Source organism: Trachinotus anak, unplaced genomic scaffold (assembly GCF_046630095.1).
Source record: "Trachinotus anak isolate AG129_WGS33_773 ecotype Australia unplaced genomic scaffold, CSIRO_AGI_Tana_v1 ptg000032l, whole genome shotgun sequence".
In the NCBI taxonomy this organism is placed as follows: Eukaryota; Metazoa; Chordata; class Actinopteri; order Carangiformes; family Carangidae; genus Trachinotus; species Trachinotus anak.
Genome location: NW_027273883.1, coordinates 13627560 through 13652069, shown reverse-complemented (window position 1 = coordinate 13652069; position 24510 = coordinate 13627560). Strand labels below are relative to the sequence as shown.

Sequence of the window (24510 nt, the reverse complement as noted above, 5' to 3'; positions counted from 1 at the left end):
TTCAGGACTTTTACTGTTCCCTCATTATTTTATAGACTATACATGTGGGAGGCTAAAATGTGATGTTGAAATTTCAAAAACAAAGTTTTGACAAGTTCCAATATGTAATCTCTTGGATTAAAAACTTATTCTGCTAATAGGATGAGATTATCCTATTTGGTCACACTGCAAATTCCTTTGTGCCAGGACACACTGGACACTGGCATCAGACTGTGGCTGATTTGCATTGATAAAAGGGTGAAATCATTCAGCTGCATCAGTTGACTTACCCAAATAACATTGTAAGGCCTGATAAAGACTAAATTACAAATAATAAAGTAAAATAATTAAGTGATTTTAAATAACTTTGGTTAAAGAAAGATCATTACATTAACCTAAAAGAAGCAATTCAGATGTCTTATCGGTTGATGTATATAAACAATGGTATTTGTCATGACAAGATAACACGAGAGAGATTCTTAATATGGCCTCAAGGTAAACAGAGACTATATTGAATATCTTTACTCACACGCTCATGTGACCCAGGAACTATGACATGAGCTCCAGGCAAGAGTCTTTCTAAATATGAGTAAGAATAATAGTTTTTTTCTTTGTCACCACATGAAAAACACACAAAGCAGGACAAGGAGATGGGACGCTTCAGTAGGTCATCAGGTCAGAGAGAGGTCAACTGCTCTGCGGTCATATGGAAGTAGCATTTTAATGTTGTAGTTGGTCCTAGTGGAGCTAATTAAAAATACATCAAATTTTATACTTAATCCTTTGTAGAATCTGAATCTGCAAATTAGCAACTTCACCTAAAAGTAGTGGAGTTAGAGGTGCAGTATTTGTCTCTAAAATAGTAGGCTATAGAGTAGCTTAAAATGGAAATACTGAAGTAAAGTACCTTAAAATTGTACTACAAAGTAGGTGATTTGACCTTTTATTTTGCCTATTTGATTTGATAAGATTTGTTTTTTTGTTTTGTTTTTTTCAAGCAAATTAATATTTCGATGTTGTTGTTTTTGTTTTAAAGCTTTAAAATGTACTCTAGATTGTAATGCTAAGCCTCACATTTGAGGGAAAAGCCTGGCAAATGCTCGGGGATATATCCGCCATAATCAGTAATTGTGCAAGCTCGCCTGCCGGATCCCCCTCGACTTCCTCCCCTGCAACCATCAAACCAACTGCCTCCCTCTCCCTCTCTCTCCCTCCCTCTCTCTCTCTCTCTCTCTCTCAGTCTCTGGCACGGCGCGCAAGGCTTATGTGTCTGGTACTGTACGGAGAGAGAGAGAGAGAGAGAGAGAGAGCGAGAGAGAGCGAGAGAGAGAGGGAGAGCGCTAGTCTGAGTGACGTCACCTCTCCCATGGCGTCACATTGACGTAGCGCATACCAACCGCTCTATGTGGAGGCAGAGCCCACATAAATGCACTATTTGACTTTCTCCCCTCAGACGGCGCACATAAACAAACCCGCGTTACAACTCCACACTTTGCAAAGCACCCATCAGCACTGACACGCTCAGCTCACGGACGCAGACACACTCCATACGCTCGGGAGTTTTTTTTTTATTTTTTATTTTTCATTTTTTTTGATGTTATTTCATTTTTTTTTTCTACTTTGTCCTAGGCTACTTCAGAGAAAAGTAAGAGGAAGAACTTTTTTTTTTTGCCACCGATGCATCCTGTACCTCTCAAATACGACTAAGAGTTTTTTTTTTTAAATAGTTTTTTTCCTCATTTCTTCGACTCTTGGTGATTACTCTGGATGGAAATAGGATACTTCATGCGAGGTTATTACCACATGTAAAGACGGAACCGCTACAGCAAACCAGTAAGTAAACCGTGAATGAATGAATCGGTGATATTCTGCCGTACAGCACACTTGTTAGACTGTCGGACTGACACGGAACCAAACATTAACGCACAGCTTTATGCATAGTTTCGCTTATATTTCCTAAACCTTGTGTCATGGTCCATTTATAGGCTACTTTAATCTCATCATCGGCGTCTGGTCCATCCAACTTTGTGCCTGTAACCTGTTGATATGTCAGGCTCCTGTGCGCGTACAGCGGCTCATATTGTATATCTGTGTGTGTGTGTGTGTGTGTGTGTGTGTTGTCACCAAGAGCAAATGAAGCTGAAATCCAATTTAATTTGTGCTGGGAAGGTATCATATCCTTTCTGGTTGTCATGGAAATGAGATGCCTCTCACTCGCACAATGAAAAGTGGAGTCAGACGCACTAATGGTCTGAGTGGAGAATAGACTAACCTACATTCAGACAGCAGCCGAGAGAGAGGAGAGTTAAAGCCCTTTGATTTCATGCCATGTGGGGTTTTTTGACTCATGTAGGATTTTCTGGGGAGGTCGTGCTGTTAATGAGGGATTTTTAAGTATGACATGGTGGAGTGTGTTTGTGGGATAGTGGGTGTGTTTGTGTTTATATGCCATGTCACTGATAGGCAAGTCTATGCCTAAGCATATGCCATATGACTCTTTACCTTGGGGCCACTTTTCCTGGGTTTAATGCTTCATATAAAGTTTGAGATGACTGGTGGCCAGTTGTAAATGTTAGCAGCCCCCCTGTCTTTGAGGGGACACGGCCTCTCCTCCCATGGATCGCAGGAAAAACACCCATAGCCATTCACGAGAAAGCCATAGTACATCAGATTTCAGAAATCCTTTGTGAAGTCGGCTATTTCCTAGAAACATCAGAGGACAACACAGGTACTGTATTCTATAGCTGCTGCCAAGCCTTCGGGCTCTCCACGTACTTTATATTCCAGAGCCAATAGCCAATACATATAATATATTTGCGTTAAGGCGCTTTAGTAACTTGCTGATTTCACATCTCTGCCTTTCACACACGCAGGTTTACGCAGGCACTTTCTGACAGCTTCCCCCTCCGCGCTGATTTACAGTACTCACATATTTCTCCTGTCTCTCCTTTATGTCCTCTCTTTTCTCTGCCTCTGTTTGCTGGAAGCTTCGCGCTGTCCGCGGTTATTGGGGCCGGGGGGCTACCGGGGGCTACCGGGGGCTACCGGCGTGCTTTGCAGCTCTTACGTCGTTCTCTTGGTTACCGGTGCGCGCAGGGCCAGAGCCCCACCGGCCGGCTCGGCCTGAGAAGAAAGCCGGGGGGGGGGGGGGTTGTTCATTTAGAGCAAAACAAACAGACCGAGTGTCTCACTTTGCAGAAAAATGCGTTGTTTTTTTTTTTTTTACAAGTGGATATGGAAGTTTTGAACCCTCCACAAAGGTTTTGACAGGAGCGCCTTTACGTGCAGTTACGCTCTTCATTTGTTTAGTGTGTGACAACGAGGCTACTTCGGCTTGCATCAAATAATATAATATCTTATTTCTGCTGCTACCACAACCAACTAGTTGTTTTTTATGTTTTTTTTTTGTTTGTTTGTTTGTTTGTTTTTTTTTGCTTTTTTCTGCATCCAAGTGACACACATAACTGAATAATGACTTAACTGTTCCAAATCATCCTTAATCAAATAAATGTTATGCAGCATGACTTGTTTGTTTTTTCTTGATTTCAACATATTGGGAGCCTCTGTGGAGCTTTCGATTTGTATAACAGACGTGTCCTGCACAAAGAACCATCTAAAGAGTTCATAGCTTTGATGTTCCGTCTCAGAGAGGGTCTCCAAGTCCAGAGTATGGGGAGAAGTGCCCCCACTATGTTACACAAAGTGGAGAGGTTTGATCAGTTGACACAAAGATTAAGAAATGACAGAGGGCTGCAGGTGCCTGTAGCCCCCGCGTCTTGTCAGCAGTCGGTACTGAGATGCATACTGGGAGACTGAGTGGTCTCCTGGCTTGACCGTATCCTAGAGGGTCCTGGAGGGTCTCTGGCAAAAGACAGAGAGAGAGAGAGAGAGAGAGAGAGAGAGAGAGAGAGAGAGAGAGAGAGAGTCTCTTTCTAAGAGTGTGTGTGTGTGTGTGTGTGTGTGTGTGTGTGTGTGTGTGACAGAAAGGGGGCGCTCTGGGCCTTGAAATCCACCGGCCACGGTGCGCCCTGCTGCAGTGAGAGGGAGTTGGAGGCGCACGGCGCACAGGAGTCCGCTGGTTTGGTTTCGGGTCCGACTCTCCACACTTCCACATTACTCGCTCCCTCTGGATGAACCCTGAGCAGGCGAATACGGTGGTGATCAGAGGCAAGAAAAGCGATGGCCTGGATCCACTGGCACAGACTGCTTTTATAAAAGTTAGCACTTTTGTAGGTCTGTATTTGTAGAATATGTGTGTAGTTTTGTAGCCGGGTTGAATTGGGCTTTTGCAGCACAAAATGAAAATTATAATAATAACGGAGCGCTGCTTAGTGTTAGAATGAAACCTATCGCCCACGTAAGTGTAAGTCTTGAAATGAGCAAAAAGTCCTCAGTTGTGGTTCTTAATATTCTCTTTGTAGCATGGATTCAAAGTCATATTTAGTGTCAAAACTGCTCTATATTTAATTTAAACGTGTAAATCTTCCTCATTCTTTGTGATCCTATGAGTTTGCATGGATAATTGCAATGATCGCTTCGGTATAATGGCATTTGGTTCTGATGTGCGCAGAATAGTTTGCAAGCCCTTTCATCTGTCTGCTTCTTTTCATACTGTCTTGATCGGCCAGATTAGATTTTTCGAAAATACTTTTCACTTTTTTTTAACTGTAAAATTAAACAGTAGCTTATTGAAATTGAAGTAACCTTTCCATGAGCCAAATGTTTTTCGGGTGTTGGGAATGTTGTTAAGTCCAACCTCACCTAAAATTTCCTAAGTCAAGTTTGGGTAAGCAATGTAAAGATATGATTCCCGATGAAAAAAAATACTAAAACATCAGTATCACTTGCCGACAGTGTCTCTGAGCGGTGATGATCGCTGGGTGGAGAGGGCGATACCCACCTTTTTCTTCAGCCTGCCACCGCAGCACTGGCTGTAACCCAGACGTCTCTCCTCCAGACACAGGTTCGGAAGAGCGCGCCCAGCCGAGCTCGGAGCCCCGGCGATCGGACACTTCCTCTGCGACGACTGCCGAGCCCTCCCCGCTCCAGGAGCCCTGTCCCGGCCGCAGCCACGCCACCCCTCAATCCCGGACACCCAGCACCATTCAGCGCGAAGCCCTATCACCAGGTACAGACCGGGACCTGAGACCTTCCCTTTCTTTTACTTTCTCTTTCCGCCTTTCTTTCTTTCTTTCTTTCTTTCTTACTTTCCTTCTTTCTTACTTTCTTTCTTTCTCTCTTCACTCCATCTCTTTTTTTTTTCAGATGATGCTTTGTAGTGAGAGAGACTGTTGTGGCGCAGGTCTCTTTTTGTGCACTTATTGTGGTGTGGTAGCTGTTTGGTTATGTTTTAGTGCAGGAAAAAAATGCTTAATCGTCCCGGAAAGTCTACTTTCGACTTGGTTGTTAAATCGGAATTTAGATAACAGCCTATATTTTCCCTCATTTCCCCTGTTTACTCTTATTAAAATTCAATAAGAAATGATACATTTGAAGAACATGCTGGTGATATTTTTACTGTGTGTCGGCTTGCAAGTGCGGACTGAGTTGACATTTCAACCATTAGACAAACTGGCAGAAATAAGACACTCCAAACTATAGAAATGTAGATGTTTATAAATAGGCCATTTAACGTTACGTTTACGGGACGTTTAATTGTGTCTCTGTGCTTTGTGTGTGTGTATTTGTGTGTGTGTGTCTATGTGTGAAAATCACTTTACTCATTGAGTGAGAGGCCAGTGAATTCCAACTATTTATTTCCCAAATCACTGACCAAAAAAGAAAACAAAAATCCTGTGTTTTTTTTTTTTTTTTTGTATTCATGTCTGCACCTTCATGTTTTTATTTGTTAGATCTATGGCATTCTGACAATGAACAAGCGCACTCAGTTATTGGAACAGCTGCAGTTTGTCCAGTTGAAATGCACACCTCGAGGTTAGAGACTGTTTCCCTTCGCCTCACTATGCTGCACCACCTGTGTCTGCCTCTGCTTGGGTTGTCTGTCCTCTTGCTTGCACACACACATGAACACACCTCTCTGCATGCAAGTGCAACAAAAACGTAATCTGATGGTGGTGTTGGAGTGTAGAAGGTCCCCCTGCAGAATTGCTTTGGTGACGTGAAAATAAAGATGCTCAGCTGATACAACTCTATTTGTATTGATGAGATGACTGTGTGTGAGAGACAGGCTGCATGGGTGGGTGTGTGTGTGTGTGTGTGTGTGTGTGTGTGTGTGTTTGTGTGTGTGTGTGTGTGTGGGTTACTGAGTGAAAGCGAGGCACACCACCAAATGTAAAGCACAGAGGAGGATGATATATTTGCCGACGCAAGTGGTTTTACAGGTTCTTCTCAGGATAAGGGTGCATGTTATTGGCAGAGTGAGCATATGCAGGTTCATGTTGACATCTTGATCATTAGTGACGAAAGTATGTGTGAGTGTGTGTGTGTGTGTGTGTGTGTGTGTGTGTGTGTGTGTGTGTGTGTGTGTGTGTGTGTGTGTGTGTGTGCGTGTGTGTGCGTGTGTGTGCATACCTGTGTGTATGAAAAAACAACTCATCAAAAGCTTCTTTCCTCACCTGACACACGCAGGGACAAACATCATAATCCACACATTTGAAGTAGGCCCAACTGTCAACTATAGGCTATTGTATTTGCCTCACAACATTTCTCAGTCTCAGACAAACTCAACTTGAAGCCTTTGTATTTGAAAATATATGTGTGCATGTAGCTGCTTATAACATACTGTAAATGACAGGTGCAAAAAGTTTTGAACAATCCCCCCCCCCCACTCCACAGCGCACACACACTAATACACCAACACTGATCTGAGGCTTGACCTACTGACATAGCACAGAGAGAACCACAAAGTATGCCACAGCACTCCCCTCCTCTCACGGTTCATTTTTTTTCTCTCATGTGTCTCTCTTCTTCCCCTGATGCCTAATCAGATGTAAAAGTATTTAGGTATAGCCCAGAAAGGCCCCATGACGCCCATAATGCTGCATGTGTGTTTTTCCACGTGGGTTGAAGCGCTGGTCACTCGTAGAAGAAAAAAAAAAAAAAACCTCATGACGTCAAACACACGTAGGCCTGCAGCTTGACTCATATCCTCAATTAAAAAAAAAAAAAATTGCATCTTAATATCCCCATTGAGACATGTTGCAATTCTTTCTCTATGTCCCACATGCCTAAGAGTAAATTGTTAGAAAATAATCATGCTTTAACTTTAACATTACCCAAGAAATGTATGATTTTAGACTGGGATTCTTTTCAAATAACTGTGGGATCATTATATTTTTTTTCTCACTAGCACCACTCTGAGATGTCCGCTCTCTTAGTTATGACAAATACACCAACTCAAGATCTACCGAAGTATCAAATAAATAAAGGAACGAAAAAATGAATAAATAAAGTTTATGTTGCCTAGATGAGCGAGATTAATTAAAGCCTTGAGTCATCCTTTTGGGTTTGGTTTTTTTTTTTTTTTTTTTTTGTTTTTTTTTTTTTGAGCCCCCACAGCCAAAACGCACACTGGCCTTAGGTAATTGAATTTGAGTCACTGTCTGCTTCCACTATGATCACTATCCTCATATGACTAAAACTAAAAGTTGTAGGCTATTTTTTTTTTTAAATATTTTATTATTATCTTATTAGTAGAAATTATTTAAGTAAGAAGAAAAGGTTTTACGAGGGTTAGAGGACTTTTATTTAGTTGAAACCGGATTCGAGCCGCTAATAAAAGGTAATAGGCTTGAATCCTCTGAGACTGAGTGTGTGCGAGTGCGTTTGGATGGAGGTATTTTGTGAGCGCTTTAACAACAGCAGGGGCCGATATGGCCCGTATTTGACTGGACAAACATGACGCGCAGGGAACAGGGGCGATTACGGCAGAGAGCGCGCATGCTGGGCGTCAATGGGAGCAGCGCTGTGTTGACAGTTCCCTGCTCAGGAGCGACGAGCAAACACCACAAACCCTGACTGCGCTGACACTCATCACTGATTAGCCCGCACACACTCAGCATGCACACACACACACACACACACACACACGTGCACGCACGTAAATGCAAGTGGAGTGTATTACGTCAGAGGTTTGATAAGGGAAGACCATATAGTCCACTTACACACACACACACACACACACACACACACAGATGATGTGGTGGTGGTGGTGGCCTGCTGCTGTGACTGTGCCAGAATTAAATCAAGGGGAAAACTCAAGACATGCCGACTGGCGTCTGCTGCAGTTAGAGGGACTATATATGTCTGTGTGTGTGTGTGTGTGTGTGTGTCTGCATTTATCAGTGTGTGCGTGAATGTATTTTTGTGTATGTGTATCTGTGTATGTGTGGGTTCTGTAAGCATCCAGCACCACCATGGGGTTCCATCATTATTTAATGTTATTTCATCTGCTTTGCTATCTTACTAACCAGTACATCCAACCATACATGCAGACACACACACACACACACACTTGGATTGTGTTGTTGCGTTACTGATCAACTTCAGCTTCTCTAACTCTACTAACTGCGGGAGAATCAACAGTGTTTGAGGCTGAATGTGTGTGTTTGTGTGCTCCAAATATTTCTGCTATACTTATTCAGTGAAGTGCAAGAAGTGTTGAAGTGTTAAAGCAGGAAATTGAGTAAATGGCAGTAAATGGAAAGATTTGTTCAAAGTTTTTTTTTTTTTTTTATTCCTTGAAAGGTGTATTCAGAAAACTTTTACAACATTGCAAAATCTGTGATGGGCTGAAAAAAACTGCCTGTTCCAATAGAGCTGTGCAGATTTTTTTTTTATGTCATTCACTGTTTAATTGTTGGCAGTGTTTAGCACTACCTTTGTGTGCATGTGCTACTGGTAGAGTCTTTATCCTGAAGATTCACTGTAGGGTTCTTCCTCGACTGTGTGTCTGTGGGCAGTCTCCTTCTTGAAGTCCTGCATCTCTGTTCAAATCAATGTTTAACTAATGTGTCATTAAACTTTCTCCTCTGACTAATGATTGTTGCCGTACAGCTGTACCCTACTAACACCATAAAAATGCTTTTTGATTGAAAGGTTTTGGAATACATGTGGTCCGATGTGCCACGCAGCTCTGACCTACGTGTGTGCTCTGTCTCCCTGGCAGACATGCCCTGTGTGCAGGCTCAGTATGGGCCCGCCCCTCCAGGCTCAGCCTACTCTGGTCAGACCTTCAGTTACCAGGGCGACAGCTACAGCTCTGACCTCATGACCCCTGACTACACCAAGTTGGACCTGGGCGGGGGTGAGATCTCTGCCGCCGCTGCCACCACCTCCCTCCCCAGCTTTAACGTCTTTGTGGAGGGGAGCTACGAGCCTAAGTCCTCCTGCCTCTACCAGATGCCTACACAAAGGCCCACCATCAAAAAGGAGGAGGAGAGCTACCCGACAGTTCCAGCGTTGGAGGCCATGTCCTCCTCCACCATGTACTTTAAACAGTCTCCCCCCTCCACTCCCACCACCCCGTCCCTACCTCCCCAGCCTGGCACCTCCTTCCTGTGGGAGGACCACCCCCTGGCTCCTCCATCGCATCCCCACTCTCTGGGCTCCGGCCTGGAGACGGGCCCCCTCAAGTCGCCCCGCTTTCCGCACTTCTACCAGCATTCGCCACCCCACAGTGGCGGCAGCGTCGGCGGTTATGAGAGTCTGGCAGGAGGACTGGTTCGAACCTCCTCCTCCTCCTCCTCCTCTTCATCCTCAGTCTCCCATCCTCACGGCCCACCCCTGGAGCAACCTATGTACCAGCTGCACCGTGGGGCCGGGGGCAGCAGCCTCGCCTTCCGCTCCCTGGCTCTTGGGCCCTGTGGCCCCCTACTAGGAGACAGCCTGCCCTCGCCTCCCCCACGTGGCCCCCAAGGAGAGGGCACCTGTGCAGTGTGTGGGGACAATGCAGCCTGCCAGCACTACGGCGTACGCACTTGTGAGGGCTGCAAAGGCTTCTTCAAGGTAAAAACCTTTACTTTCAAACTTTTACTTTTACTTTTATCATCGAAGCTTGAAACTGTAACAGTGACTCTGTCCTTTTTTGGAGTAGGCTAACTCATTTATATAAGTGGATCTTGTAGTTTCTAATAAGATGTGGCCCAAGCTCTTTCAAAGAGTCCGCTCCTCTTGTTTCTGACCTCTGTGCTTTCAGTCCCACCAACAGACACACAATCAGACGCTCACACTCACATTCATAACTGACATTCCCCCTTAAAATATCACCTAGTATCTGTGAACTGGCTGTAAACTAACTTACGTATTTCATTTGAAACAATTCGCTCCCACTCTACACCCTTCTCTCCGTGCTCTAAATCATCTTTAAAGTCATTACGAAAGCACAACACACCCACAGGGGTCATCTCTCCGAGCAACCAAGTGGGCAAAGTGTGCGTATGCATGGTGTCTGTGTGTGATTGCTTGTGTTGCCTGAGAACTCAGGATGATAAAAACATATATTCTCTCTCAGACAACCAGGGAAAATTGCCCTCCATGCTTGATGCTCAGCCACTCAGAAATAAAGTGCAGTGAGAGTGCCGTGAAAAAGGAATCCTCCTTGAAATTAAATTTTCTTTTCAGTGTCTTTGTAGTAAATCAGTGGCCACAAAATTGACCACAATCCGCTGACATAACACTCTGGATGATATGAGTCAGTTTGAAATTTGGTCCGTCAAGTGATTCAATCTAACACTTGTCATCTAGGCGTCTCACATCCCATGTTACAACACACGTGCTCACACACACAACATTCAGTTTAACATCACCAAGAGACAGTTTTTAGTCAGACAGGTTTTTCAATTTCCTTGAGCAAGTCATATAACACGACAGACATCAACAAAATTATCTGACATGTGCAAGTGGTACAGCATTTCTTTCAGATTACAGTAAACTCAAACTCAAGGGCACTGAAGTCATTTATTTGCACAGTTTTTGAATTATAAAGTTTTCTGGCACACTTGTTAAGCATTCTATTGGTTGCATGAGACAAGAGAGCGAAATTAAGAGACAGCAAGAAGGAGGGTGCAAACACAGAGGTAATTGAATAATGCCTCTGGTAGGTGGAAATGAATTATCCTTCTTTTCAATTAGTTTCACAATTTGTTTTTATTTAGTAATTAATGAAAGCAGCGTCTGGTGGCAGCAGGCCGCGGGCTGTCTGCTTGCTGTAGCACTCGGCAGCCACACAGCCTGTCAAACCTCACTATGTTTCCTTTACACACACATGCAGATGCAACCAGCCATGCACACCCCAACATATGCACACAACCACACATCCACACATAGAAAAACATGTTTATTCATACAGTATCTTGTGCATATTTTTCAGTCTGTTACAACCTGAATACAGGATGTAACAGCAGAAACTAAAACACGCCTTTCACACGTGTCCTTTTTCCATATTCATATTATCAGGCACATTATGTCCATTATCCAGATGGTTTTATTGTCCCCTAAAAATATGTTCCTGATTATATTTAATTATTCCTGAATAGTTATTAGTAGAGGTTTGCTGTAAATTATTGTTATTTCATTTGTGCAATTTGAAACACATTTTCACTATGAATTAATTTTAGCCCTTAAACAAGTAGTTAGTTTTTCCTCTTAATTATTTTGGCAGAATAATGTGTTCCATTCACTGGTTTCCATTAATTCAGTGAATCTATTCAGAATTGAATTTTTAAAATTAAAAACTAGATGTCAGCTGTTAGTGTAATACAATGTTTGTGTTAGAAACAAAAAAGAACATTAAAATGTGACCTGTTTTTATGCATCCACGGTCCTAACCAGTGAGTTCGTTTTGCTGTGCTTTTATCAGTAAAAACACAGCCTCAGCTCAGTTCATTACACATGATTTTTATTTTCCATTGCTTGCACAGCATACAAGTCAGAAAAAGGTTGGAAGGTGGCAGTCTGGTGGTGAAAGAACACTGAAAAACATTGATAATTGTATTCATTCAGGAAATAATACGACAAGATAACACCTACACATATGCACAGACACAGATGTATGTATGTGTATGTGCAGTTTTAATCAGGTTATTCCCTAAAGGAAACAATAAAATGAGCTCACAGATACCTACACATATTTTTTTTTACTACAAACCACCCATACACTTTCTCTACAAACAGAGAGAGAGTCTGATTACCTCTGATTAAGAAGCCGAAGAGAGGAGGGAAAGAAGAGACAGCGGGAGGAGGAGGAGGAGGAGGAGGAACAAAGTCCCTAAAGGCTTTTAATTTAAGCCAAGGCTATTAGCACATGTTACATGTCAAGAATCTGCCTCTGCATGCCTCCGTCCAGCCCCCACAACACACGCAGCATGTGAGCTTCTTTACGCGTGTGTTCATTTGTGAATGTGCTTTTAGTGCGTACAACTCATTCTGCAGTTCTGACTCTTCTTTTTTTCACTTGAACTGAGTCCTTGCCCGCACAAACGCTACTGCCACCCTAAAATTCCAGTTTCTGTGAGCAAGCAGTTTTGAAATTTGTCATATTTTGTCCCCATAGTGAAATTCAGTAGCTGGCATGAGGACAAAATTACAGGACAGATGAGATTAAATAAAGTAGACTAAAGTATACTCTACGCACTTCTAGACTGGCCTAAATAGCAGACGATGTACAGAGCACAAGAGGGATCTACAGATTTGATAATTGTATTGAGATAATTTGATTTGTGTGTGTGCATGTGTGTGTTCACCGACATATATATGGAGGGAGCCCATTGATGAGTATCACAGACTAGTGAGTTACACAGTATTAGCTCTGATATGTGGTGTCTCTGCTCAGATGCCAGTCATGCTCCACGCTGCTTATTAGAAAGCAAAGTCACAAGCATCTCACCCCCTCCCCCCCCCCCCCACACACACACACACACACACACACACACACACACAGCAGTGGAGAGACAGGCTGGCACTCACTCATGAGAGCTTAATTTATCAGAACCTTAACTGATCATTTCAAACACAGTCTTTTCTGGGAACCAGCTATAAATTAGACCCTGAGGTCACTGAGGGGGAAACCTCCTCCTAAAACAACTACCAGCTTAACTCAGCCTGCACCTCTTTCCCCTGAACCCCCAGTACCCTGCAGGAAAAACACCACCTCTTATTGCAAAAAGTGGAGCTGAGAAAAAATGAACAGACTATCCTTAAAATCTAAACCTCAAAGTATCAGTCCACACAAAAAGTTGACAGAGCTCAAGGCGTGTTAATTAGATTTTTCTGCTGGACAACAAGAAAGACAGCATTAACGTCTTTAAACTTTGTTCCGGCCTGGCCTCAGAGTTGCAGAGGTGTAAATAAACGCTGGCATGTTGAGGCTTTGTGCGTCATCCAACCTCTCTTTCTCGGACTCCCACTAAACGGATGCTATTTTCCCCCTCAACCACATTAATGACCATAACTAACTTATCCCCGCTCGCACGGGTCACTGACCATTGAAGGGATGAGCGGGAGACATCCACAGTGATCTGCGCTGCCATGGCAACCACTCTCATCCGGCGCAGGCGCCCATTACGCGCCGGTTCCGCACTCGCGCCGGAGCATATGAAATAATTGGTGTGTTATTGGTCTCCCGGGGGCACGGGCATGTGTGGCGCCCGGGGTTCCTAATTGGATTTATTTATTTTGATGTTTTTAGAGGCGTTAAAGAAGAGGGGAGGCCGCAACACTTCCCGTGGGTTCCGTTTGTTTAATTTACAGTCGGTCGTGGCGCTGCTTCGCCTGACTGGACTAGAGTCACGGTTTGACAACGTATGAAATGTACAGTTTTTTTATTTTGTTTTTTTTTTATAATTAATTTATTTATTTTTTTTGTAAATGAAATTCTTCTGTGTAACAGAGTTAAGGCTTGCTCAAGAGTCTCAACGCTTCAGCCAGATGCGCCTGTAAAGTTGGTAAAAAGGCAACAAGGAGGGCTGACGCTTGGCCTGTGGGTCAAGCAGGTGTCCGCCAACTTTCATGGCGTCACCGGCGCGTCACCGGCGCGTCACCGGCTTTGACTCTCTGTTGTTCTTTCATCCACGCGTGGAGCCCCCCCCCCCCCCCCCCCCCCCCCTCCACGTTTCATTTTAATAAGGTCACTAATAATCGCGCGAGCCAGCCGAGGAGAAAACAGCTCCCGCGAGGCCCATTGAGAGAGGCGCGAGGAGCCCGGAGGTGCCACGAGCTGACCCGCGAGCTTCACAAACAATCTGATCACGCAGCTCGTGCGGCCGATGCCGCCCCCCCCCCCCCCCCCACCCCCGCCCCTCTCTTGGGACCCTCGCTCCCCATTGTCAGCTCCGCCGCTGATAGAATGAATAAAACCGTCCCTCCTGCAGGCGAGCCTTGTTGGAAAATTAATTTTATCTAATTATACTGATGTCACCGCCGCCTTTCAGCGCGTAATTAAAATCTGACCTGCGAGCTTCTGCTTTCGTTCTTTGATGGGGCGGGGGGGGGGGGGGGGGTGAAAAAAAAACTGAAATTGAATTAAACAAATCACATATTAGGTGGATGATTGTGTTTGGAGGCTGATTATCGGTATGCCTGTTTCTTCTCTCTCTCCCTCTCTCTCTCTAGCGCACCGTGCAGAAAAACGCCAAGTATGTGTGTCTGGCCAGTAAGAACTGTCCTGTGGACAAGAGGAGACGCAACCGCTGCCAGTACTGCCGCTTTCAGAAGTGTCTGAGTGTGGGCATGGTGAAAGAAGGTAAGAGGCCACGCTCCTGATACCCACTTAAGCCAGGTCAGGGAGAACACATACCAGGATGGTGCAGCACAAATCTGACTTCCAGCCCATGAAGAGAAAGTTTGTCTCCGCAATCACGGTTTAATAGGCCAGTAATGACCTGGCCTGTGGCAGCATCACACACATCCCAGCGGAGGAAGCAAAGTAGCAAATCCACCCATGCCCATCACCTGTTCAAACCTCTGAACCTGGGATGATTTTAAAGTGTTGTAAAGACACAGAGAGATGGCCGTCAAGTTCAAAGATTCTCACACTCCCCAACTTTCCATTTGTGTCATCGGGCCTCATTTAGCTGACTTGCTGCATAGAGATGTTTTGGGGATGTGTAAAATCAGCGTGGTACCTCATACTGCCCTCATTTCCCTGAGGTTTCTCACCTGTCTTACATCATGTAATACCCCCACCCACATACACACACACACACACACACTCACATAAACGCAAAACAAACCCACACACCACACACACTTCTCTCTCCCATTAACACGTCTGCAGTTAGAACAGCTTCACTGCCATCTGCTGGCTAGTAGCCACCTGTGTAGGTATTGTGGGAATGTTGGAGAGCTCCTTGTGGAAAGAGCTTCCCTTCAGACATAATTCCACTGCAATATAATACTGATAACAAGCCTATCAGTGAGAGAATAGATGGTCTTTATACATGCACGCGTAATTAATACCAGCTTCAACTGAACAACCTCTCCATTAATGCGTCCTGTCTTCTATCATTTCTGGTTCACAGTGGTACGTACTGATAGCTTGAAGGGGCGCCGAGGCCGTCTGCCTTCCAAACCAAAGAGCCCCCTGCAGACAGAAGCATCCCCTCCTTCTCCACCCCTCAGTCTGCTCTCCGCTCTGCTCAGAGCTTATTCCCACTGCACGCCCCGTGACCTCGACTACAGCCAGGTACACCCGACACCCGCCAGAAATGTATGTGTTTATTGAGAACTACAGCATTTTTATTGTTTTTTCACTTATTTCTCTACGTCCCTCAGTTCAGTGCTGCCGACCCTCCTTCCGCCTCCTCAGATGCCGAGCACATCCAGCTCTTCTACAGGCTGCTCACTATCTCGATGGAGACCACGCGGTGCTGGGCTGACCGGCTGCCCGGCTTCTCTGAACTCCAGCGTGACGATCAGAACCTGCTCATAGACTCTGCCTTTCTGGAGTTGTTCGTCCTGCGATTGGCTCACAGGTACGAGGGTGGAGATGGTGGCATCTTGATACAATGGATGAGAACTTTAACACTTTGAATTTCACTTTTTATAACAAGTCTCCGCTCACACGCACACACACACACCTCCTCTAAACAGTTTTGGACACACTTACGACTTTATCAGCATCTTAACTTCATTTGGCATCTCACTTTGTGTTAGTACCAACAGGCAGTTGATATCCTTTACCATTACAGTACAGTGTGTAACTGTGCTGGCAGAGCTGTGTGCTGCTGTGTTGGTGTATCTCCAGAGTAGGAGGAGTGGAGCTGAGTAATCGCCATATGAACCAAATTATGAATGGAGTCTGTAGCTATGACAGCAGCTACACCCACAGAGTTCCGCTCGGCTCGTCTGATATCTGACGCAGAGAGAGCTCAGTGTGTTGTGCAGGCTAAAACTGTGCTGACATTGTGAACTGTGAATTGACAGGATCAATTTCATCTGAGAGGTAGTCAGCTGAGGAACTGAAAAGGACTGTTAATGGAAGAAAATACATATTCAATTCAGCTGACTGAAATAAACAAGGAATTCACTTAATTTACCTCATGCATCCAGTGTGCGTGTGTGTGTGTGTGTGTGTGTGTGCGTGTGCGTGTGTGTGAAAGCACATGTGTGTCTCGCTTGTGGATACCTGTGGTGCCTTTATGGCTGCCCCAACCCATCTTTGCTTCAGAGCTGCCCTGGGTTACCAGTCTGCTCCCGTAAGGCATGTGGCTGGTTAAATTTATGGGGAGGAGGGGGGGTCGAGCTACAAGCTCATCCTTTTGTCCACGCTGTCATCTAGGGCAGAAACTAACACAGGCAGACACGCAAGCGCACTTACACACACTGATGATGTAGAATCCCAACCTTCTCTCCTCCTCCCAGTGCGGGTCCAGGTGCAGGGTGGGTAGAGGATGGGTGGTGGCATCACAGTCCCAGCAGGAGGGGGATCCGGCTGGGACTCTGACTCATGCTTAATGGTGGACTCATAGGGGCCTCTATCAAGCACACACATGCTGATACACACTGCTCATCTTCCCATCAGCCAAACTCCCACGGCACAGAGGAAAACACACAAACACAGCACTGTCTTACTTTCTCTCTGTTCCGTGAGAGCAAAGGATGTGGTCCACACTCCCATCTCACTGTTGACGCGGCCCTGCACTGACCCCGTGTTTTACTCAGATGCCCCCCCCCCCCTTGCCCCTGCAAGCGTATGTCTGTATACTTGTGAGTGTGTGTGTGTGTGTGTGTGTAGAGTAAATTTGCTCCGCTCCTCTGGACCGGCATTGCTGTAAGCACCCCGTTACCAAACAGTTTCTGTGGTTATTGGTTGATTACCGTGGTGACAGTGTCGTCAGGGGTGAGTGGAATGTGTGGCAGACATCCAGCTGTGTGTGTGTGCATCTGCCTGGCTGCTTGTCTGCCAGTCTGTCTGTATAGTTTTGCTCATGTGCTACTATCAGACACGGGTCAAATTATTTTGAAATAATTCTTAACATTGTTTTTATCCTGCCTAGTGTGCTTGCTGGCTGAGTTTTACTTAATCAGGACAATGCAGACATTGTCAGTTAAAACATAGTGAAATGGCTTCATTTCATACATAATGTTGCGTACAATAAAAACTATTTAATACTAAATTTGAAGGAAGTGTATTAAAACATGCAGACTAATATGATTCTTTGACATTAAAATGTAAAATAATGATACAGCCATAAAACTGATGCCAGACTTGATTTAGTTTTGCTCAATATAAGTGCACTAAAGCAATGGGCAGCTTCAGAATACAGTACACCTTTGAGACAGTTTGCAAATAAGAAAATGAATAGGGAGCGTTCCCAGGAGCCATACAGCTGTTACAAATAGTGAAAAATATTATACTTTATACTTAATGCAAGGTGGTTTGAGAGGGAGTCAAGAATGTGGGTTTCTGACTTGACCCTCAGCCTAGGAGAGGATATGGAGAGTAAAAGTGAAAAAAAGAAAATCATCTTTTAGTCTTTCTCAGTAACAGGTGATGGGTCTCTTCCTGCCTTATACATCCTCGCCTGCATGAACTTTGCCCCTCTTCGATCTCTTCTCTCGACATTTACATCTTTCTCCACTGTCTCTAGTTCAGGGCTTAACGTTTTGATCCTGATAGCTAGTTGTTAATTATTAATTGGTTTTGGTGTTGTTGTTCTTACGGACACGTACGACTGACAGAGCTGATGATGTGCAAGCATCCATCTGCTTGTGTTCTGCTGAGAGTGGGTGGAGTACGTCTTTTAAACTGTAGTAAGGATAATTGCACACAAATGGTATTTCATCCTCTCCTCATAACTGCTAAACCAATGTTTGTGCAGGGTGTAATTTGAGGCTTCCCCTCTTTTCCCCCATTTCCCCTCCTCTCTCCCTCTCTCGCTCTCTCGCTATTCTCACCATCAGCTGTTTTCCAACCACCCACTTCGGCCTTTCCGCCTTTGTCCTGCATATTCACTCTGTCTAAGCTTCATGCAGCCCTTTGTTGTCCAGTTGAGATCCACCAACTAAACACTGTACCAGCTTTCTGCAGAAAGCCATGCTCTTCTTTCAGGCTCTAATAAAGGCCAGTCATAGCCCTCCCTCATTCACTGCTTGTTCTCTCTCCCTCCCTGCTTGATGGTAAAGGAGTGGGATGTTGTGTGTCGTGAGTAACTGATGGTTAAATACATCTGAGAAGCCTTTTCATTTCCTCATTAAGGCCTTGTGTTTCCACTGCACACCGCAGCCTGGGCACATTAAAGCCATAAGAGTTTACCTATCTGCAAATACACACACACATAGAGCAGCCCTCTGCCCTAACCCTTCACCCCACCCTGCCAGAAGGAAACACAGGAATGTTTTAAAATGCTATAATTTGGAAAACACAACCTTAATCAGCTGCATGCCTGTGTTTGATGTGTGTCCCGTTTGTGTGTGAGTGTGCATACTGGCAGGTTTTCTCATTGTTTTTATTGTAATTGTTTCCTTGCCCCAGTATCTCAAGCCATATTTACAATACATGAGGGAAAATACAGCATTTCATTAGAAGAGAGATCTAACCAGAGTCTTCATCTCCTTTTTTCCCCTGTTTCTCAGGTCGATGTTGTCAGAGGATAAACTAGTGTTCTGTAACGGCTTGGTGCTGCACAGGTTCCAGTGCCTTCGTGGGTTCGGAGAGTGGCTGGACTCCATCCGGGATTTCTCCACCCACCTCCAGAGCCTAAACCTGGATGCCTCTGCCTTCGCCTGCCTGGCCGCCCTCGTACTGCTCACAGGTAAAAACACAAGCCAATAACATCAGATTTCATCATCAGGAGAAAATAAAATGAACAACAATAGCAGCCTGTTTTCAAAGCCTTTAAAAGCATATTGCTAAAACGCACCAAGCCGTCCCTCTCTACGACACACAAGCAACTGCTGTCAATCATACGAGCTGTTTTTACGTAGATATACTGATACAAATCCACACACACACACACACCTTCTTCCCTTTGTCCAGCGCTTTGTCTGTGGGTGATTCAGTGTGACAGCGATCAGGTGGACACATCCACTAATGTCACACATTCGCTGAAAAACACACACGTGCATGTGTGTTCTCACACATCCCTGCCTGAAACCAGAACTTGATACCCAGAAGCACCTGCTGCACCTGCCACACACCTGGCCCTCTAATCAGTGTGCATGTGTGAAAAATGGAGGGAGAGTTACAGCTTCCTCTGCGAACACACATCTGAGACGCAACAGAAGAGACAAGAGTTTAGTTGTCAGTGAAGCACATTAGAAATGCATTAGAAATAGTCAATTACCTGTGTAGCCCAAGGTGACAGAGGACGCCTGCGCAATTAAGTGTTCACATTTCATTTTTTGCACCTTCACATCAGAGTGAATCTGTACATAAATGTGTAATGGGTAAAATACGCCTCCCCCCACATTCAGCGTCCTTACCTCACCATGCCCCCCGCCACCTCCTCCTCCTCTTCCTCCACCTCCTCTTCCTCTGTCTAAGCCCTCCAACCCCATCCTCACTCTCTGGGGGAGCACTTAACTCTGTGCTTGATCGACCAGCCCACCGTGGAGCACAGCTCCGGAATGGCGTCTGCGATGTTCTCAGTGGCGCTCTGCCACCTCGGCAAAGCACACAGCGCACTACCACGACAGAGCCGCCAGAGCCACCAGGCAATCGACCACTTCAGAGTGGCCTGTGCAGAAAGGCAGTCATCGATCCCTCCCCAGGAGCTCGCGTACATAGAGAAAGAGGGGATAGGGAGAGTGAAGAGAGAGGGAGGCGAGAGTGTGTGAGAGGTCTAAAAAGCCACAGTGAAAGGATGGCTGGAGTGACTCTGCAGCCGCAAACACAGAACAAACAAAAGAGTCCCATAAACAAACAATAAATAAGCTTCAGATAATGGATACCTCAAAGTGAGACTGGTCTTAGCGACAGCCTCCCTGCAGTATGAACCAGCTTATGTGTGTGTGTATGTGTGTGTGTGTGTGTGTGGGGCTGGACACCCTGTTCTCTACAGAATGAGTTAGTGTCACATTAAGCTTGGTGCGGGTGCCACTGGAGTTGCTATGGGCAGCAGTGTGTGTGCGTGTGTGTGTGTCTAATTTCATTTGGCTGCTCACAGGGCCGAATAATCAGCTAATTGTTGAGCACTTTTGTTTCTGTCATTGTCTTAAATTGCAGGGACTATTTGTGTGTCTGTGTGAGTGTGTTTGTGCAAATGTTTATATATATGTATGGTGTGTGTGTGTGTGAGTACGTAAACAGTGTGCAGGGGGCTTATTAGGTTAGACTGTGTATTGATCTGTAGTGAGTGAGACAGGTTAAGGCCTGTTAAGAACATGAGCCATACAGGCTAATGAGGTGGAATTCAATATAAAAGAAGATGTAGCTAATGCTTTTTCAGCTGAATGAGCTCTGATGTATATGTGTGTGCGTGTGTGTGTGTATTTCTTTTTTCTGCTGACTTAATTTTTGCCGTTTAATGAATTATTCTCCTAACATCTCTGTCCGTCTTTCCACAGAGCAAGTCCCAGGTCTGAAGGACTCAAAGCGGGTTGAGGAGCTGCAGAATAAAGTGATTTGTTGTCTCAGAGACCACCTGGGTTGTGGCCCTTCCTCCTCCTCGTCCAAGGCTGCACCCCCCCTGAGTCGTATTCTGGGTTTAAGGGCAGAGCTCCGTTCCCAGAGAACCCAGGGCCTTCAACGAATCTTCTACCTGAAGCTGGAGGATCTGGTACCGCCTCCACCATTGATTGACAGGTTCCTGGACACTTTGCCCTACTGACAGCCTGAGATGACCACACAGAGAAAGACCCATGTCATGTCCTGTTCAGGCCTTTTTCCCTCCCAAGGAGCACGCACACACATCCAGAAGAGAGACTCACTCCCCTCTGACTGATGCAGAGCAGAGAGAGCCAATCAAATGCTTTTCACTCAACAGGACAACCAATCAAGAACGCCTTTTCACTCAAACGGACAACCGACTAAATGCTTTTCACCAGTATAAAAGACAATTACTCAAACGCTTTATCACTTTTTATTTGATCCTCCTATTTTTCTCACATGGGGGAGGACGATGAGGCTGAGATGGATGACAGAAAAATGACTTTTTACTGTCCTCTCACCGTCTGGGTGGCAGTTCATCCAGCAAAAAACAAAAAGCAAAACAAACAAAACAAAACAAAAAAAAACAAAAAAACAAAGAACATCAAGTACTGTTTATCTGTGTTTTGGCCTGGCTCATCTGGTCTGAGGACTTCTTTTTCGTACAGAGGGAAGGGGAGGTCATTGTGATCGAATGTTATCAAAGTTGAAGATGTCCCAGTGAAACACAAGTCGCTGTGCATTCTACTTCCTCCTGCTGAAAGGAAGAAGAGGGCGTTTTCATATAGCGAAATGTACTGAAATGTCAGAGTTCAGTAAGTGTAAGCATAGACATGCAGAAACATCACGAAGCAGGACACAGATATTTCATAAACACGTGGAAGTGGCTGCTGAGTTGGGCTCTTGATTCCAAGTGCAATTTCTTAAGTGCTATCTCACCACAAAAGGAAGAGAGATGGAGAAGGAATGGTTTAATTTCAAACTCTAAATTATTTTAATACAAAGACTTGTCCTGTACTGTCAGTAGCTAAAAGAAAAAAGAGACAGTCTCCGTCTGGCTTTAGACAGCAGTGGAGATACTGTGCACTAACGATTGATGACTGAGTCACCCAGACTTGAACTTGCTTTAGTATGTTTTTTTTTTTGTTTCGTTTTTTTTTTTTTTTTTTTTTATCAACTCATTTTGAAATCATAGGTTGAACAGGAGTACGGAGGAATGAATATGGACAGAAATTGGCTTTTGAAGCACTTACACCCTGAGAAGGGCTAGAGGCACAGACACACACCCTACCTGCTCACCTGGAGGACAGCAGGGAGTCGGGGAGAGGAGGGTGCTCGACAGATAGCTGTACGTCTAGGGGTGGAACATTCCGCAGTCATGCTCTTTTTCTATTTGTTTCTATTGTAGAGGCCGTGTGAGAGTGTGGAGGACATGGTTGCATACTGTCTTTGTGTGTACGCTTAGAGAAGCCAGGATCATATGCATGGTGTGTTATAAGCTGTTAAGAGCTGCCATAGCCTGTCAAAACAGCTCGACCTGTGTTTGTGTCTCAGACTGCGGCTCTATGGGGATCTCCCTGGGCCTCCACCACCCACTCACACACTCATGGCAGCAGTTTGAAATATGAAAAAAAGCAAATTATATAGATATAAATATAAATATAAATATATATATATATAAAAAACTAATATTTTGAAGTGTTTTTAGCTTTTTCAAATATTGTGGTACGAGTTGTGCATTGTTTTTTGAAGAAGAGAAACAAAAAAGAAAAAAAGTTGCTGTTTTTTCAATGTCCCTCTTTGGTTTGAGTTTCCTGTTCGTTTTTCTTTCTCTTTGGTTCACTGGATTTTATGTTCAGCACTTTGAAATCATAAACTAGTTCTGATTAATCTGCCTGACCTTGTCCTGTGTTTTGATTCTTTAAAATGACTTTACTCTTTCACACAAAATGAAAAAAAACATTTTAACATTAGAGCATTTAAAGACTTTTTAAAAGTAATCTAGCAAATTTGAGCGGATTTTATACAGTGTGCGTTTGTGTGTGTGCGTGTGTGTGTGTGTGTGTGTGTGTGTGCGCGTGTGTCTGCTCAGACACAAAAGCCTCTTGGCAGGTAAAAGGCCTCGTCTCTCTCCCAAGGGACCCTTGGGCTCTCAGAGAGAGTAGAGGGGGATTAAGAGAGCAAGGAGGGGGAGGAAGGGGGAGGAGAGGAGAGATTCATGTTAGCATGAGGTCCAGATCAGCCTCCAGCCTCGTTAAACACCATCGATCGCCATGGTGACATTTCACAGCACATGCCGTCTATACTGTCACTGCCATCACTCACTTGCCCTCCTGCGCAACAGCGTGAACACTAACACACACACCACACACACACACACACACACACACACACTCTTCTAGGACAGCCAGGTGATTGATAGTAACTGTGGTAGTGAAATTGTGAAGGAGTTCTATCTGTGTGTGTGTGTGTGTGTGTGTGTGTGTGTGTGTGTTAGGAGAGAGAGAGAGCGAGAGAGAGAGAAGAGTGTACCAGAGTAAAGTTCAGAGTGAGTACATCAGTGTGGAGTGCACCATGTTGTACATTCTCCATATACAATCAATGATGTGGCACCACATGACACCAAAGCTTCTGTCTCAAGATATTAACATTTGTCCCTTTCTAATAAAAAAAGGAAACACAAATGGTTTTTAGTGATAAAGAATAACCAGAGAGCGCACCTCAACTTCGTGGGCATGTTTTCTGCATGTGATGCTGTGCATGTGCATGTGTGGGTTTATCTGACAGACAGCACCTCATGCCCCTTTTGAGGATTGTGATGTCTGTGTTTGATCAGCATGCAGGAAAAGACGATTCACACCTTTTTTATAGTAGCATGCATGCACCGTGTGTACGTGTGTGTGTGTGTGTGTGTGTGTGTGTGTGTGTGTGTGTGTGTGTGTGTGTGTGTGTGTGTTGTGTGTGTGTGTGTGTGTGCGTGCGTGCAAATGATTACATGTTAATCCTCCTGCTACAACAGCGGCATTTCTGAGTGTCAGGTAAAACAACATGACCACAAAGCAGAGAGCTCTGCTTGAAGAGGGAAATACATACACAAAATGTGCATTTGCACACATGCACACACACACGTGCAGTGAGCTGTCAGTCTACCAGCTAATCGATCAGTGCTGACAGATAGCAGATACACCCAGAGTCTTAATTAGAGGTCCCGTTAGATCATATACACTCACACAAATACATATGCACACATACATTTAAAGCAGCTATTTTTCTATCTGTGGGGTCATAACTTATCCTAATCCATTCAGAAATGTCGAACGGCTCCTTTGAGACTCCAAATATATTCTTTAAAAAAATACCCTGGCAGCAAATAAAAATCTCCATTTGTAATGTTGATATGTAGTTCTTATTGATGACCTCTGTCAAATTGTCATGATATCAGACTTTGTACAAGGAAGACATTTTGATATGTCACAGCACAGGCG

General features: G+C 44.6%; 1 protein-coding gene across 6 annotated transcripts; it reads left to right on the top strand.

Annotated features, from left to right (window-relative positions):
• The first annotated feature begins 1358 nt into the window (after nt 1–1358).
• Nucleotides 1359–22919, top strand: nr4a3 (nuclear receptor subfamily 4, group A, member 3). Of its 6 annotated transcripts, none has more exons than XM_071469562.1 (9): nt 1359–1812; nt 4937–5107; nt 5832–5913; nt 9107–9945; nt 14548–14677; nt 15456–15619; nt 15709–15908; nt 19012–19190; nt 20944–22919. In XM_071469562.1, the coding sequence occupies exons 3-9, from the start codon at nt 5850–5852 to the stop codon at nt 21204–21206; spliced, it is 1839 nt and encodes a 612-aa protein (XP_071325663.1). In that variant the 5' UTR covers nt 1359–1812; nt 4937–5107; nt 5832–5849; the 3' UTR covers nt 21207–22919. The 6 variants fall into 6 exon arrangements, with proteins under 6 accessions (XP_071325663.1, XP_071325664.1, XP_071325662.1 ...); XM_071469557.1 differs by lacking the exon at nt 1359–1812 and adding an exon at nt 3142–4196; XM_071469563.1 differs by lacking the exon at nt 5832–5913 and having other exon boundaries at nt 1360–1812.
• The last annotated feature ends 1591 nt before the right edge of the window (nt 22920–24510 follow it).

Excerpts from the sequence above, each read along its gene's own strand:
- nr4a3 (XM_071469557.1), top strand. The coding sequence starts at position 4,110 with ATGAACCCTGAGCAGGCGAATACGGTGGTGATCAGAGGCAAGAAAAGC. Across the intron at positions 4,197-4,936 it reads CACAGACTGCTTTTATAAAA|ACACAGGTTCGGAAGAGCGC; the intron begins GTTAGCACTTTT and ends TCTCTCCTCCAG. Across the intron at positions 14,678-15,455 it reads TGTGGGCATGGTGAAAGAAG|TGGTACGTACTGATAGCTTG; the intron begins GTAAGAGGCCAC and ends TCTGGTTCACAG.